The 18,177-nt window shown below is 41.8% G+C and overlaps 1 protein-coding gene across 1 annotated transcript in view; it reads right to left on the reverse strand.

Annotated features, from left to right (window-relative positions):
- The window catches only part of STMN2 (stathmin 2), a 41,355-nt gene that overhangs the window by 8,287 nt on the left and 14,891 nt on the right, over positions 1-18,177 (reverse strand). The window contains exons 2-3 of the mRNA XM_005432215.4: positions 6,728-6,823; positions 5,918-6,090 (exon numbers count right to left, since the gene is read on the reverse strand). Of these exons, the coding sequence (XP_005432272.1) occupies positions 5,918-6,090; positions 6,728-6,823 (269 nt within the window). The remainder of the gene's footprint in view (positions 1-5,917; positions 6,091-6,727; positions 6,824-18,177) is intronic.

An 18,177-nucleotide genomic window follows, 5' to 3' on the forward strand; every position in this document is an offset into this window, starting at 1 on the left:
TCCAAATATTGAAGCCATTGACGCAGAGATAAAATGAAAGGATTACTTTTAAGCAAGAAATGTGCTCAGACAACTGCTTTTAAACTAGGAATTTCAGTTAAAATGCATTCACTTTAGATACTAGGATCCATAGTTACCAGGATGTATGAGGCATGCTGCCAGTAATGAGCACTTCACTTTCATAACACATTCATTCACTGGCTGGATTTTTTAAAAATTCAGTTGTTCAGTAGAAGCTGCATTACCCTTGGTATTCTTCAGTGCATTGTGTATTTAAGGGATACTATTAATGAAGCAGAATGTGAACACAGAATTAAAGGCTCCTACTGCAATGTAAATGCCAAAGCGAAGCCTAGGTATTAATCAGAAAGAAATGGTGACTTGAAGTAGTGATGTTTGCAGGGGAAGGAATTGAAGTGGGGATTTTTCCATGTAAAAGCAAGGGAATGGGCTCAAGTTAGACCTCACTCATGGCACTGGCTTCTAATAATCTCTGCACGATTACATCTTATTCCTCACTGGGAATACTATTATTTCTGTTACAATAGCACCTGTTCTGGATGTTTTGAGGACTCACTGTCCCAAGCAGCATGCAAATACACAGGGAAAGCAGTTTCTCTCCCAAAGCAAAGAAGGTCTAAAGAGACACCAAGAAGAGGGGGATGCTCCTGCTCAATGGGATCACAGAGCAGAGAAGTGAAATGGCCATATGGCAGGAAAGTCAGAGACATCTGAGCTGGAACTGTAGGTGAGGTCCTGCTTCTACTGAAACTAGATCGTGTAAAAGTTTGCTTGAATTTAAATGAAGATTTTTTTTTTTTTTTTGTCCAGTCTGCCAAGGGATCTTTGGGTCAGGGCTACTTAGAACATGGAGTAACAAAAAACAAAGAGTCCATCCACAATGTGATTCAGGAAAATTCACTTTCTCTTCCTCAGCTGGCATACAATTGCTGCTTTCAGGGTTGTGACCTGTGAGAGTGAAAAAGGCATGTCAGAGGGATGCAAGAGGTACCACCTGAGCCCTCTGTCTGATGCTCACCCACCTGCTCAAGAGGTGTTTCATGATCTCCTGCTGTCTGAGGCCTGGCATTTTAAAGGTAATGAAGATCAATTTCAGTTTGTCTTATGACTGTTCATTAGCAGCAAAGCCCAGGGCAGGGGGAAGCTTTGCCAGCACTGGGACGTATGCTCTCTCTGCTCATGACTACATGTGCTCTGAGACAGACCCTGTGGCACCTAACATCAAAGCCTCTCCTAGCTGGTAGCAAACATTCTCCTGCAGGCACGTACTCTACGGGCTTATGCTTTTTGGAGGAGCAGCTGCGAAGTGGCTTGTGGTTTTGGCTTTTGCAAATGTTGGAAGTGAAGCACCATGCATGGAAATGCTGCAGTGTAAATCAAAATGCAGCAGAAACACCCGGTTCCAGTGCTGATTCCGCAAGTATTACTGGGACCTTTACATGGAAAAGCACTTCATGCTGTATTCCTTCCCCACAGCCAAGGGCCAGCAGTAACTGAAAGGGAGGTCAGTACATGGGCAACACAGGAGGCAAATGTCTTGGAAAATGTCTCAGCGAGCGCTTGTCCTCCTGCCCAGCCTGCTCGTATACAGATTTGGTGGGAAACCAAGGAGGGGAGCAGGAATGAGTTGAACGAAGAAAGCAAGCTCCATTTTTTGCCAGGGAAGGTGCCCATCCCTTCTCTGCGGGAAGTTTCGCAGGCCCCATGCAATGTCTAGGAGGAAGCATATGTCCCTCAGCACTGCTGCCCTCCGTGCCTTAGTGAAGCCTTTTCCCCCAGTAGCCTGCTGCACTGTGAGGTAAGGCACAGGTGTCTTTTTTGATGCCAAAGGAGAGATGGGTCAAGAGTGCTAAGAAGTGCCTCTGGGCAGGCTGTGGGGCTGGCTCAAAGGGCAGGGGACTGGGTGCTGAAGCCTGACACAGAGTGCAGCCACGATGCTGGCAGAGATGCCCTGGGCTGCCTGCCTGCGTCAGGAAGCACAGCCAACCTTGCCCGGGCTAGGCTGCATGGGTGCTTATCCTGCAGCGTTGCACAGTAATGGTATTAAAACCTCATGTAGCTATAAGTCTATACCCAACAGCATGAAAGTTAAAAAATATGACTGTTCTCCTGCGTTGTTCATAGCACTAAGCACTAGGGATAAGCCTGATTCAATTTCATCCCAATACAAAGATATTAAAAGGATTTAATTGCATTCAATTTTTCTCCCATAATCCAAAGTCTAGTAGAAATTTGTGCCCCTTTAGTGTTTAATTTGTATGCTAGTAAGTTGAACATGGGCAGTAAAGATATATAATTTGACATATGGCATTTAAAGTCAGGGGTAATAATAGCTGAACGTTCAAGGCCAATGGGTAAAAATTGATAAATGTTAAAGACTGTAAGAAATAAACTTCTGCTGCATAAAATGACACTGTGTTCTAATTTCTTAAGTGGGAAGGATGAAAAGATCTTTCTGATTATCCACCAAGGTGGGAAAATATAGCACACATATGCCAAAAAAATAATGGGATAATAATGACATGCTGTAAAGAGGATTCTATAAATGGAAAGGACAAATCTATAACTAGCCCAAATGGGTCTCACAGTGTGGTGCAAAAGGAAAAAAATGCCTTAGGTGAAACTCTTGGTTTGGTCATGAAACCAAGAGAGTGTGAGGTCATGACTGTCAAGTGCAGTAGAAAATAAGAGGGAGAAAAAGAAAGAGCCCTGTAAAAGCCTATAAGGGAATACACAAGAATGATAAACATGAAACAGCATAAGCAGGGTGCTGCTGAAGTGCATGTATTGCTGTAGACATTCTCATGAGTTTGAAAATTTGTTAATGAATACTGTCTAATTAACAGAGCACAACCTAATTCCTAAACAGTGTGAAATCAATTAGTATTTTTTCCAAAAAGGCAATTCTCATCCATTAGTTACACTTGATTTTAATTAGAACTGTGCTGGAAGGACACTATCTAGAATGGTCATGCCTGACAGCTGCTGTACATAGATTGAAAGGTATGATAACAGCTGCCATGCGGGATGTCAGGGAAAGTCTGTATGGTTTGTCTAGCAGCAGAAAGTGGAAGATGCTTAGGGAAAATGTAGATGAAGTTTGCAAACCTGCCTGGTCCTTTCCTTTATATATATATATATGTATATATATCTCTCTCTCTTAACAGAGAGACAGATAGATACAGCTTCCTAGCTTTTAGCAGTCAACAAGTTACATATTTTCTGACCCAGAGGCTGCATGCATATAATCTTTTCTTACAAGGTAGCACTCTATCAATTTTGCTATTACTTTTTTGAAATAAATAATACTTTAATGATCTATAAATATTCTGTGATAAAAAATATAGCTTGATTTTATAGTACATGAAAAGGTCATCCCCCCTCTCTGTTTTGAAATTGCTGTCTGATGATTTCAGTGAGGGTTTCTTCCCTTTGGATTGCATGAAACAGAATATAACTGTTCTTATTCATCTTCTCATTACCGTTCATGACTTTGTAGACTTCTACCTCATCTTTCATTTGTTGTCTCTTTCCAAGCTGAAAAGTGAACCATTTCATTTATCTTTTTATGGAAGATTTTCCATTCCTCTGATTGCTTTTTTATCCTTCTCTGCATTATACACTTTCAGGACAAAAATGAAGGCAGTAGTTAAGATAGGAGAGCACCAGGGATTTTAACAGTGATGTAATGAAGTTTTTTGCTCTGTTCTTTGTTCCTTTCCCAGCAATTTCTGCTGCAATGCTAATGTGGAGTAATTTGTCTATTAACATAACCAGTTATATGTTCATTCAAAATGAATATAGGTCCAAGGGGAAGAAATGGCAGGTGTCTGTATTGCTATCACTGATGACCAGTTTATTGCACAACGACTTTTATTTTAGGAAGAAATGAATAGTAATGAAATAATTGAAATGAAATCTCTGGGACATTCAATTTATATTTCCCACTAAGCGTATGCATAATATCAAGCTTCTTAATTGCTGCCATTTCATTCTGTGTCCATATCTTTGCTTGAGTATTTGTATGCAGCACAGAGGCACTTTGAGTCTTTGGGGCATACCATCACTTCGGTCTATGAAAGCTCATATTTCTGGTCAGGTGCTAGTGCAAATGCATATTCCTTTCACATACAGTCATGTCTTTTTACTGAAATTAATACTCTGACAGAAGTATTTCTTCAAAAGAAGCAATAGTGGTATTGTGTGTGCATTAGAAGCACAGTCGTGTTAGCAAGGCAGCAGAAATGGCAAATGTGGCAACACTTCGGTATTCATCTAAATTAATTGTTCACATTAGTGAGATCCAGAATAGCCAGGTTTCACTGCAAATCAAAACTGAGGGTGAGGTTTTAAGGACCTGTCAGTAATCCAGATCTACTGATTTCAGGGGACTCACATTGCCACCATACACCATTGTTAACCACTGAGTTTCCTGGAACCGACCCTGATCTGGTCAGACAGGTGTGAAAGAAGAGAATGGAGCTGCTTTTGTTGGAGCTGTTCCATGTGCTGTCTGTGGCATATCTTCTGTCCCTGGACTTCTGCATACATTTTTGTCCATATCTGGAAAAGATTCTGTAAATGTCAGCTTTAATAATAAATCACATTGTTTAAAAGATAAATGAAAGGCTTAGAGACCTCAAAGCTCATTTCATTTTCAGATACCTGCTACAAGGGACTCCATGGGCAAGTGGAAGGGGTTTCTAACTCCAGTTTAACTGGTGCAGGCAGATTTACCACAAAATAGCATTGATCACCTGGTTGAAGGACACAGAAAGTCCTTCTGTGGCTCTTGAGGCTTCTCTCACTTCTGTGGCTCTCCTTTTGTGCCATAGCAAAAGGAGATATGGATTAACCAGGACAATATTACCACAGCTTGAGTTTTCTGTGGCCATTGCAGCCAGCCGTGACTTTCCTGAAATGGTGCAACACAGCATAAACACTGGGCCCATACAGAACACTGCTATTTTTCAGACTGGCAATTCGTTCTGGCTATGGTGAGCGTCTCGTTGGCTTTGCCTGTCACTGCCTGACTTATCTGATATAGAATTTGGCCTTTTACCTTCCAAAAAAAAACCCAACCCCAAACATAAAGCAATCTGAGCTAGCTCTGACTTAGAACAAATAAAGACCTCTTCAACACATCGGTCATGATCAAAGCCAAGTAAACAGTTAAGACTTCCTGCTGCATGCACCCTGCATTTGCACTAACCTTTGCGAAGACAGTGTAACAACCCTTCCAAACCCTGTGTGACAAACATTGATTATGAAACAGGGTTTTACCATTATGGGTAAAGTCATAAAAAAAGTGAAGACTTAGTCTGTATACAATCTTACAAGGGCTATGCATGCTTGCATCTGCATTCGAGGGTGTGGTGGATCCACAACACTCTTTATTCAGGGCTGACATGCCTCCATGCTGCATAAGTAAGACATTTTAGCTGCCTCAGGAAGGGCTTGTGAGTAATTTCCATGGGTGTTACAAGGTGTCAAGATCCGGTAGCCAAGACAGTAGCTGTCTGAATTGCACATCAGTCTTATAAACTTAGACACCAGAAGAATTGTGCTGTTTTCAGCAACTATTATAGATGCTCTATGAGCCACTTATATTCACACAGTCAGCATGTGTATTTGAAACCACTTGGGCCTCCTGCCCAAAGTGATCTGTATTTTGTGGTGCATACTTCCCAGGCATCAAAAACAGTGAGGTTTGTTTGCAAACTGCTGAAAAAAAGTGAACCCATTTGCTTCTTTAAACATGTTAGCATTTTTTGTCCATGCAGACCACTGTGAGTCAGTGATGGTAATGGAAAACACAGAAATGGACAGGAATCTTGGCTGTTATTCTGTACACTAAGTCAGGTCTAATTACAAGAATTTTTTTAAGGAAAGATACCTTTCTCCTCTCCTCTGCAGCCTCCAGCTTTTTCTGGATCTCCTCAAGAGAGAGCTCTTTCTTCTTTGGAGAAGCTAAAGTTCGTGGTGCTTCTGAGACCGGAGATGGCGGCTTGAGGATCAGCTCAAAGGCCTGGCCTGAGGCACGTTTGTTGATTTGTTTCACCTCCATGTCTGCACAATGAAGTGAGAAATGGTAAGCCCTTCAATACCTCAGGAGTACTGAGGAGACAAGTAGCACAGATATTAGTGCAGGATCAGAAGTACAGACAAATGACTTAGCATCTTCTCCTTGGGCGTTTTAAATGCTGTGGCAGATTATGGACTGAAAATGGTTCTCAGGAGAAGTACATTCCATTTTATCTGTAATAGCTTAATTATACCTTAATCTCATAAACATAAAAACTTACAGCGGTTTTGGAAGCTTATTGGGGTTCTGTGCCGTTTCACACCCCCTGCGAGCAGTGCCCAAGCTGATTAATTTTTTAAGCATGCTTTCACCTTCTCTTAGTTTCCTTGGGAATTATGTCAGCTGTGAAGAGCTGTAATTCTCAGATGGGTAGTAGGAAAAGTACAGCTCGGTATGAGAGAGCTAGCTTTAAGAGTTTAGTTAGCTGCTATTAGGAACAATAGCCAGCATCACAGGTACTACACGATCAGTTGAAAGTAACAGCCCAAACCAGCAAATAACTTGTTAAATCAGCAAAATACTCCCTGACTAACACTATGGACTAGGATAGTGAACTGAGTCATTTCCCAGCACTAGCACATTGCCTGACCTGCAGGACGATTTCCAGTGAAAATCACTCACCATCATATTTATAGATGTTCATGTTGCGAGGTTCTGGGTAAAAACAGGAGCAGATCAGAGAGAGCATGGACAGCTCCTTCATCTTTTCCTTGTAAGCTGAAATGAGAGATCTTGTTAGCATGCTTCACTTCCCTGGCTCCTCCTTGGTGAATCTCTACCTGAGGTGACTGGCTGGGAACCAGCAAATCTGCTCTATCACCCACCTGGCAGATTTCTCTAGAATATTTACTTTCAACTATTTTTTCTGAACATTGAGTCTTTATCAAATCACATGTGAAATGCTCAATACTGCAGTCTGCTACTGATCTATACGACCTCAGCCTTGGGTGTAATGCAGACAGTCCTCTCTGGTTTATAGTATGTGAATGTGGCTACCAGGAAATGTATTTAGCATTAGAAGAGTGCTATGGCTCCAGCCTCTCCTGGCAGGTGGAGAGACATGAAGCTCTAACAAATTCTCTGACATATCTGAATGCAACTGAGAACAGCTCTGAAACGCTGCCCATGTGTTGCCATAGGCAGATGCTAAAGACATTATCTGTTACAAATGAAAATGTCATACAGATAATTAAAAATAAAGCCAGCAATGAGCACACATTTACCAAATCCTTTGCATAATGTCCTTAATATGTGTAACTACTTGAAACAAAGCTTTTTCCTTCGTCACTTACTGGCCAAAACGTATTGCTTCCATCTTCAGGTCTAGTGTATATCAGCTGAAGCAACAAATACACTTGCCATTTACCTTTACAGTTACCTTTACTGACTTTGTAATGCCTACAGGTCCCAGTCATGGGCTGAGGAGGAGGTGGTCTAGAAATGGTGATACCAATACATAATCATTATACAATGTTCTCCTCTTGCTCTTTCTAATTGCTGTCATCCCAGCTTATAAGTAGGAAAATAGTCTTCTATCTGCTCACTTGGCCAGCCAATGACAAAGCCCAGGCACGAGCCAGCTCTCCTGGGTCCTGGGGCAACACCCTTACCACTGCCCATGCTGCATAAAGTATATATATCTCGAGGGGTGGTGTTGCTTAAGAATTCATCTTGGCACACACAAATCCCTGCTACTATCAAAATTGTATCTACAGAGGCAGGCACACATTTGCTGCCAGCATGCAAATACATGGCTTAAAGTATAACTGTGGCTGAAAGTATTGTACTTAACAGATCAGACCAAATTAATCCTTGATGTTGCTAAAGGAAAACCGGGCAGGCCTTTGATCTTCAGGTTGTGGATACATATGAAGCTGTCATTCAGCCTTTCTCATGGACACTTTTATGCTTTTTGAATTTGTTTCTCCTACTCAGAAAGGCCCCTGAGGTTGATGAGGGCTTGAGAGCCTTTGAGTGCTGCTCAGTATAGTGATATTTGAATGATCCATCAGTTCAGGAATGGATTTCTAGTTGCCAGTGGATAATCAATTAACCTAATTAAACTTTGCATGGGGGCTTCTGATCATGGGTACTAAAAAACCCATCTAAAGGACATCCAGCTTTTTGGAAACCACTGGTGAAAGTCAGCATCTCAGGTCAAGGGTGTACTGAAGATTTTGCTTTCTGTGAACTGAGGTTGTCAAGGAAGGTTGGACTTGACAAGTTTTTTGGTTTGAAACTAAGTACCAATTTGCAAGGAATAACTAAAAAATCCTCTGAAGAGACAAATCATGTCCAACTAATGTCTGTTGATAGTCAAACATATTGAATGATATGTTCATTTAGGCCTCCATCCAACAAAGCATTTAACCGCATGCATAATTCTGAGCACACAGGTGTGGCTGTCCAGACTGTCCATTGAGGACAGCTGGCCCAGCAGGCTGCCCACACCACCAAAACTGCATCTTTTTTAGCAGGGCAGTTGTGGAGTGGGTGCACATGAGACCCCGCATGCTGCTTGGGTGTCTGCTACACATACAGAAAAAGGACACTGGGCTGCGTGTTAAAGACATAGGATCATAGAATCATAGAATGGTTTGGGCCGGAAGGGACCTTAAATATCATCTAGTTTCAACCCCCCTGCCATGGGCAGGGACAACTAGACCAGGTTGCTCAAAGCCCCATCCAGCCTGGCCTTGAACGCTTCCAGGGATGGGGCACCCACAGCTTCTCTGGGCAACCTGTGCCAGGGGCTCACCACCCTCACAATGGCCATTGATGCCACAGGCTGAAAGCTAAACATTCTTGTACAAGGTCTGCTCTATCACTCCTACAATGCATACCTTGAAATATCTTTGTAGACAGAGGCATGCAAAGCAGCATCCTAGGAATCCTGCCTTTTGGGGCCTTTGTTACTATTTTTTATCTTTGCTTGACACTGAATATGTCTTGTTCTCTAACAGCATTTAAAACAATTGGGAAAAGGTGTTTGTTCTCCCAGCTTGTCATCTGCAAAACATGGCTGGAGAAAGATACGAATGCACTCAGCTCTCCTTCCTTTCAGCACAATAGCTGCACTGAAAGCATGCTGGCAGAATCATTGTCCTATTTCATTCTGGCCACTGACAGAATTAGGATGACTTTCCATGCTTTACAAGCATTACATTTTCTTTTTTCATGGTATTCATTTAGTCTCCATTTGCCCTAGAAAGTCCTTCAACCATAGTGGGAACTTGGCTTGACTTCTGCAGAAAGTTCTGGAGGCTGCTGCAACCCTGGGCACCAAACAACCTGCTGTGTTGACAAGTACCCTTTTTCCTGTTGGAGACTTAAGGGCTGAGGGCTACAAAGGAACTGAAGAGCTGCCTCCTCAGGCATCCAACATCAGCATTGTGATGACTTTTCCCCCTTGACCAGGCAAAGAACAGCTTATGTGGCAGCACTGAGTAGCAGAGGCCCTGCTTTGATCACCAGTCCTTTCCCTAAAGTGCCGTAAATTATAAATAGAATAAAATAAAAGCAGTAATGTTAGCCCAGTTAGTCGTCTGATTAGAGTGGCTGGCCCATGTCACACAGGTTGAACAGGGAGATAACTGTGCTTTCCCAAATCCCGAGGTGTCAGTGTCCTAGTCATGGAAGCCTGTTGCCTCAGAAAGAAACATTTTTCTATTAAAAAAGCAGCACACTTAGGCCAGAAAGCCAGCAGCACAGCATTTAGGCAATCTTCACAGGACCTCTTGTGTTAACTGAAATAGGCACAAATATTATAGTGGAGCTTTTAAAAACACTTGAAGACAAGCAGTGATTGCAAAGTTTACTTTCCAAAGGTGTTTCAACTGGCTTGCTAATTATATAGCTCCTTGTGCAGTCATGTGGGGCACACATAATTCCATTAGCTGTGCAAGTTAAATGAAGGAAAGTAAATGATGGTAACCGTAATACTACAAAAGCATTGATAAGGAAATTGCTAGAAAATAACAGATGTTGACAAAAGACAGCAACAGAATCTTCTTAGTTATATGCAGCAAGATTTAAATGTTTATGTACATTAAAAGCTTCAAAGTTGGGCAAGAATAGAACACTGGTTTTTGTTAAAACCAGAAAGGATTTCAGTATTAGCAATTCTTGCAGTTTTGCTGTGAATATCCTAGTATTTACGAGTCTTCTTAAATTCTGAAACTGTGTGATTATTTCAGAACCTCATCTATTTTTTCAAAAATAAATTCCTCACATTCAGAGTTGCAGAGAAAGCCCTAGAAATATTACCTAATGCTGCTAAAAGTTTTGACAGCTTCAGAGAAGAAATTCAGAGAGCTCTGAAAATCAAGAATGTATGATTTTTTTGGTTAATAAGTCTCAAATGCACCTTAATATCATTGTTTTAAGCCAATCTCATCATTTTCTCAAACCTCAGGCATTATTTTAATAGCTAATTTATAAAATGTGAAAGCACTGCCTGTGTTGGGTGAACATTTCCATGCTCTTTGTGAGCTCTTTACTTGCTGGTCCAGGTAAAATTTCTGGGAGACTTTCAAGGGTGCCAGCACGATGTCTGCATGAACAAGCAGGGAAGCCCAGCAGGACTGGATATCCAGAGGGAAGCAATTCCAAGGACTCCATGCCCATGCTGTATATATTTTGGGGGTCTTTTCTTTAGACTAGTTCCACCCCATGGTTTGAACAACCATTAGTGCCTGAGGCATAGTAGATAAACTAATACACATCTCCCAGTTTCATTACCTATCAAGTAAACCTGTTTGTGCCCTCTGAGGCTGCTCTGTGGTGTGAACTAAAGCATGGTCAGCTGGGGTATTTTGATGATTCTCTTTGAACATGGTTTTCTGATCTCAGATAATGTGCTTATTCAGATACATCCCATATTCCTCCACTAATGAGAGAAAAGTAGTCCCGTTGCCAGTCCTGCAGCTCTCTTGCCCTTTAGTGAAGCTAAGAAGAAAGGGTGCTATGGCTGCCATTAGAAGTCAGCAACCACTTATTTGTGGCTGGGAGAGATAGGACGATTAGGAAAAGCACTGGTAAAACCACCCTGTCTGTTCTCATCTGTTATCCAGTAGCTATAAGGAATTTTTTACCGTTTACACTGTAAAATGAAAATCTGTCCTGACTGACAGGCCATGGGCAATTTGGGTCACATTTTGTTCCTTGGCAAAGCACAGCTAGGACAGATTGCTGTGTCACAGCAGAGACCATTATTCATAAGCAAGACTATTTTTAACACATGAAAGCAGAGAGATAAGTGTAAATGTTACTTATAATTAACATCTGATGAAGGCAAATCTGTTGATTCCTTTTGCCTTACTGAATCCAGTCCACCTATAATAAAGTGTTACTGATCTTTGACACTTCAAATTCCACTTGCCAACTAGTCTTGAAGCTCTGCACACCTGAAAGGAAACTGCAACTGGCACGTTGCCCATAGTCAAAATGTGCAACCTGTAACACAGCTCAGCTCCTTGCCAGGCACCTATGAGACAGTCAGCTGAGTGAACTGAAACCCTGCTTTGTTTTCTGCTTTGGAAGAGACTGCAGAAGTAAGAAGTTAAAAGAGTAAGTAAAGCATGAAATACAAGGTAGAGAAGACCTACCACACCCATCCTTTAAATCAGTTTCTCACAGATGTTATTGACAAAGCAGTTTGTTACAAATTTCACTTTGTTAATGCTCCCTTTGAGGTGCTAGAGTTTTTGATTTGTCAAGACAATGCTTTAAGTTACAAAAAGCCACGCCATTTTGTGAACACCAACAGGCACACTCTGTTGGCTAGTAATTATTTTTTTTATAATCCATTTCAAGTGTGCTGCATCCTTTTCTGTCAAACAAAATGGTGTTATATGATCATAACTGTAGTTTTTTCCCCATAGCTGGTGGTGTATTTGAAGAAAGCTGCATGATGAGTGCTGGTAAAGTGGTGAAAGAGCACATGGGACTGGGATAAGTAAAATTCAAGATGGGGCACGAGTGATAGGTATTCTACATATCATTTAATTTTTGGCACTCGTCTGAAATGTGTGAGTCTGGGATTCACTTTAATTAATGCTGGACATCTAATATTTAAGACAGCTAGTTTGCAGCAGTCATAAAAGCTTTGTTTTTAGTCAATGGAGAGAGAAGCACCACCAGAGAGGAACTGTTCCCATTCCAAGAGAGATGTCTAAGATAAACGAATTAGGTTGTGTTAAAGCCAATGTATCTCTCTCTGCTGTCAGAAACCCTAAGGATTTATAAGCTTATGGAGTCACTAGTGATGGAGGGAATGAAAGCAAAAGCCCCTGCAAGGAATACATGGAATCACAGAACCATAGAATTGTTTAGGTTGGAAATGACCTTTGAGATCATCCCTCATGCTCAGTCATGAGTGACATCTCATTTTGGTCGTTCACATAGGTGTGATTACTGTTTATGTGATCAATGTTACACATTACTGCCTCTCTGAATGCAAAGCACTGCTCAACAGAGAATTTGGTGTGAGTCCATCTCACAACCTTATGTATATGTGTGCTTTTCCAGTTTCCCCCTCCAAAATAGAGGTTCCTTTAAATTGTACTAACAGTTTATGGGCTCTGTAATGCCCTACAGTGCTCACCTGTTTCACTGGTGAGAAAGATGGCATGGGACCCTCAGTCACCCGAGGCCATTCTTTGGTGGCTAAGTCTTTAAAATTGCACTGTTCGTGTACTGCAATGTAGTTTAACATAGAGACAGGTACAGAGCTTTGGTCATGTCCCCTGCCCTTGAATTTTTTGATGTTTCTGTATCTAAGCCATAGAGTAAGCAGGTACTATGAAAAGGAAACAAGAAACAGAAAAAATAAGGAAAAGAAACTGGGAATTACTGAGTTTCCTCTGTCAACAGTGACTCTAGTGTTTCCTGCCATATGTCCAGAAAATGAAAAAGAAAGAACTTGGACAGATCTAACATGCTTTTATGACAACTGAGAGTTTTAAAAAGCCGTTTTAGGCATTGATTTCTGTAACCCTCATGACTGTTCTGAGTGACTAAAGCTACACAGGTTTTGGCAGAAGTATTAGCAATTTTATTCTCTCCAACAAGAGAACATTTTAACAAACAGCTTTAAAACAGTTTGGGGTAGAATCAAGAGTTAGTGTCATTCATAAAACCACAGGATGGCAGTGAAATCAGGGAGCACTGTAGCACCGGTTCTTCAAAATTCAAAAAAAGATGCAAGTGACAGATTTGACCCTTCAGCTTCCTATTAAGACTGTGTCAAATTGTGCCAATGAACCCTGTCCTCCAGTGCAAGTCCTTGCATACCACTTCTATAGCATAGTTCAGGCAGCATAGGATCTGGCTGGAAAACCCATCCCAAGGAATACACAAGCAGCTGTTTGCATATGCAAAGACTGCCCAATAATGACTGTCTTGTATCTACGGAGTGTCAGTGCAAACACATGCAAACATGCAAATTGGAGGGTGGCACAAGTCTGACTGATAATTGCCCCTAAATTTACAGCTTCATCGCTGATCATGGCTATGGATTTTTGGACTAAAATGCATTACTCTGGATGCCGTGGTCAGTGATTTTTACTTAATGTGTGTATGACTGGATTCAAATGGGTTTGTTCACTTTGTCTTCTGATGTCAAAAGGTAAATACCTAAGGTTACTATTTTGTATTATTCAGATTTATGTAATTTGCACTGCTGAAGCAATGAGAAAAATAATTTACTGAGCCCTGACTGTTATGGTCATCTGTGACATGAATTAATGGGGTTATTTTGTTGGGCTAATGCAGCCACATTGTAAAAATGATATTTCAATAGAAGTTTTTTTTTGGCTTTGGGGAAAAAATATCTTGTCATGGTTACATGAAACAAATTGTAATGCAAATGCTTTGCCATAGTCACTATTAGAGAGTCTTGGGTCAGACTGTAGTGCCTGTTTAAAGAAATGAAAACGCATACGCTTCCTTGCAGTGTGCAGGGAATACAGACATGTGCCTGTCCAGAGCCTGTTGGTGCACTCAGGGCCCCGACAGCCTCACCACACTGCATGCTGGTGGAAACATGGGAAGAACAGACGAGAAAGCTGTGGGTAAGCTTCTCCAGCTCTGCAGAAACTTGTCTGTAGCAGTGGCAGAAACAGATGCTGCTCTTTTTCTTCTGGGCCACCCCTTTGGAGAGCCAGTGCATCACACTGGCATGAGGAATCCCTTAGCAGTTCAGTTCCAACAGCCCTCTGGGACTGAGGAGGAGGCAACATTGCCCAATGCTAATACAGAGGTCTGTGGCCCTCCTGAAATCCATTTGAACTTCAGGAAACTTCAGCCAGGGTGAAATTCCACATTTTTTTCCCCCAAGGGGAGAAGGCCTCCTTCTTTAAGGTGTGCTTTGCCTTTGCAATTTTTTCAAGTAATATCCCACCCTATTTCTCTTCCTTCCTCCACACCACTTCTCTCTTCCTCCAGTTCTCTTCCCATTGAGCTTTTTACAGAGGAAAGGATCTGAGCTACCAAAACAGACTTTGAAGGCAATGGAGAGGATGAACAGCGAGGAGTAAACTCAAAGGCTACAGTACTCCTAAGACAGCTTTACTTCCTGCTGGTTAACCAAAAATAACTGTTTAATTTTTTTGCAGAGAAGTTCAGCCCCTGTTCTTCAGATGCTTTAGCAGGATGCTGATGATTAAGCTGCTGGACTTACGCCTACCTTCGTAAGAGGCCACCACAGCCATAGATAATTCCTGATACACTATTATCACCCAAGTGTGAGAGGCAGCCTCGTACAGTAACCATTCCACTATCTGCTGTCATGTGTAAAGCACAGAAGACTGCAGGAATTCAGCTATGGGGTGATGTGAACCAAAAAGACTTTCCTGAATGTGAACTAGATGGAAAAAGATCAAGGGAATAGGCTGTGGCAGCTGCACCAGGAGGAAACTGCCCTCCTAACTTGACTCATCTGACCTGTTTGAGGACTGTTGGTTTTGTTACATACCTGCACACAGGGGAAAACAGTCTCTTTTGACTGGTATTGTAGCAAGCTTGGCTCTGTCTTGCTGTACAGAAAAATCTTCAGTTTTACTTCTAGTTTAGGACTAGTGATAGAGTAGTAGCAATGGTTCTGCATATATCATTCTGGGTCTGATCCTATCATTAGTTTTCCTGTTCTCAAGAAAAATCCCTATCCCCTGAGACATCACCAGAGTCTTATGTGAATGATTTAAGAATCAAAACCTTAAGCCCTGGAATTTCTGAATGGGCAGATTTCCTTTCCAGGATTTAATACTCATTGTGTGTAACGTATCTCCTTCTCATCATATGCTTGAAGTGTTGTGACAAATCCTTTTGCCAGTGCACAAAGCTGTTAAAACTCTTCTACTTCTGAGACAGGTTACATATCAAACAGCTTAAAAAGACAGATATTTCACTCCAAAACTTCCACTAACATGGCTTTGAAGATCCCGCCTGGTAAGCAGCACTGAACCAGAAACTCAGCCTTCATTCAGGCTAAAAGCAGTGTTTTCAGGCCTGCTAACATTCATGTGTGAAGGCCAGAGAAACAGAAGGCTTCTCAGAGGCTCTCCCCCATGCACCCATCCCAGCCCTGCTGTACACAGCTTATCTTGCCTCAGCATTTCTGAGATCTGGGGCTACCACCTGTACTAGCCTGCTGTAACAGCAGCCTAGTAGAGTTTGCTTCAGGACTCCCCTGCAGCAGGACAACCCCCAGATTCATGATCCTTCCCTCAGAAGTGGCTGTGTAGTGCTCAGGACCCCCCCGAGCCATGCTGTCTCCTGGCTGCAAAACAGTGGTGCTTGGCTTGGTCCTGGGGCCACGCTGGTGGTTGAGGCACCAGGAAAGGACTTGCAAAGGAGGTGGTACTTCTTCGGTGTCTTTGTAAGTGTGGTGTGGGGTAGACTAGGTTACAGCTTGGAAGCTGCAGAGCCTGCAGGAAGCCTGCTTTGCCCTGGCAGCCCTGGCGTGCAGGTGTCAGCCACCACAATGGCAGCATGCCTAAAGCTTGCTGCTGATCCCAGCACTACGTGGGAAGTGCAATTCTGAGTCCTCATGTGGAGCTCACCAGCTTCCCCTGGAGCACCCAGCAGTCAGGGTCTAGGCTATCAGAGACGGCTGCTGTCTGCTGGAACTCTTTTAAGATCATCTCATTATTGTGTTGTGGGAACATATGGAGGCCTAGCTGAGATCTGCACTACTTTCTGCACAAACATGTCTGATATGAACACCCTAGGACAAAGAGCTTATGGCATAAATGAGAAAGACAGGCATGGGATGCTGGGGAGAAATGACCCAGAGGTGAAAAAAAACCTGCCTCAGGTCACAGAACCGCTCTGTAGGGAAGCTTCATGGAGAACACAGGTCTTCTGATTTCTGGATGAGTGACACCTCACAGGCAGTCTTTCTGAGAGTGCTGCAGGCAAAATGGGTGCTGGCTGGTGAAGCCCCTAGACTGAGGATGCAAATCTAGTATGATGAAATAGAACAGCAATGGTTTAGTTATGCAGCCTACTATGATCAAACAGCATCTTCCCAAGGTACAAATCATGCTGTGGGTTCTGTTGTAGCACAGTAAGACTGGGTTACTAGAGCACAGTGTGATGGAGCTAGCTGCCAGCATTTCTTTTATTTTTCTGAATCTCACCCTCAGCCATGTATGTTTGGAAGAGTGGCATTTATTCATTTTTTTCCAATGATCTCTTCAGAGGCTTCCACTGACTTAATTTTGCATCACCCTGACAATCCCTTTATGTAGGCTCAGCAAACTCTTCCCGGTCTTGCATGACCTGGCCATGCATCACCCACTGACATGATGTCATTTTATTCCATGGCGGCTGTATATTATAATGCCCAGAGAGAATGGCAGTTCTGTTACTGTTCCTTTTCACCTGGACACAGTAGATCCTTTCTGGATTTGTACTAATATTATTTCAATTAGGTTATGAAATCCCTCCCCCGTCTTTGGACTGAGATTACAGTCAAATTGTTCTAAGAGCCATACTAAGCTTCTTGAGAGAGCAAATTTTTTGCACAATTACCCACATGTTCTAAAAGCAAGCCATTAATACAGCATCAAGCAAAGGAATGGCCCAAGATGCTTTAGCAAAGCAGGCAGTTAAAAAAGAATGGGTAAAACCCCCAACTTTTTCTGTTTTCATGATTTAGGGAGCCTCAGCTGTTGTGGAGTACCTCAGTCAAGGGAACAGAGATGCATTGCTATGGTGCCAGTTCTCAGTGGCAGGCTGGTCCTTGCTATTCTTCTGGGATCAGATATACATGTGATTTTAATAGAACTGTAAGTCAGATATAAAATGTGTCTTCCTTTTATAACTCATGTGAGGGTTGTAACCACAACCCTCAGTAATACACAGCCTCTGCCACTCCAAAGTGCAGGTATCTTTGACATCTTCCAGTATTTAAAAAATTGTGCTTTGAACTGATCAAAATATTAGTCTTAATTTAAGACTCAGAAAACAATAAGAAAATTAAATTGCAAGGTGCATTTTTTTTGCTTTAGGCAAAGAAAATACTGAGGGCAGTCAGCTAAGTAAAAATTTTTGTTTATATTGTATGGGATAAATGCAATTATAATTTGCAATAGGGTTGGACTCTTGATCTTTACATTCCAGTAATTAAAGGTATTCCTTGCTTGCTGAGTCATTTCATTGAGTGCAGAACATATTGCAATTATTTTCACATCATAATTACCAGGAGAATCCATTTTACAGACAATATGCTACTGTGAGGGCCGTGGAAGGTACCCCTCAAACTAAGCATTTCATATCGACTAGAGACCCATTTTATAGTGTCTGAATAGCAAACGCATAGAAACAATCATTATTTGGTTTATATATATATGTATACATAAATGTGTATCTATATAAAGCTTTTTTCACAAACATTTACTGGTTGATTTTGAGCAATCCACGTATATTTGATGTACTTAACCCAAAGCCAAATATGTGTAACTGCATCTTTATACTACACAATCACTCTTAGTGGCTGCCATGACTACCGACTAAATGTCAAAATGCAAAAGACAATGAAAGGAGACAGTTTGAAAAATCCAAATTTC

The sequence above is a fragment of the Falco cherrug genome, chromosome 3, assembly GCF_023634085.1.
Source record: "Falco cherrug isolate bFalChe1 chromosome 3, bFalChe1.pri, whole genome shotgun sequence".
Lineage (NCBI taxonomy): Eukaryota > Metazoa > Chordata > Aves > Falconiformes > Falconidae > Falco > Falco cherrug.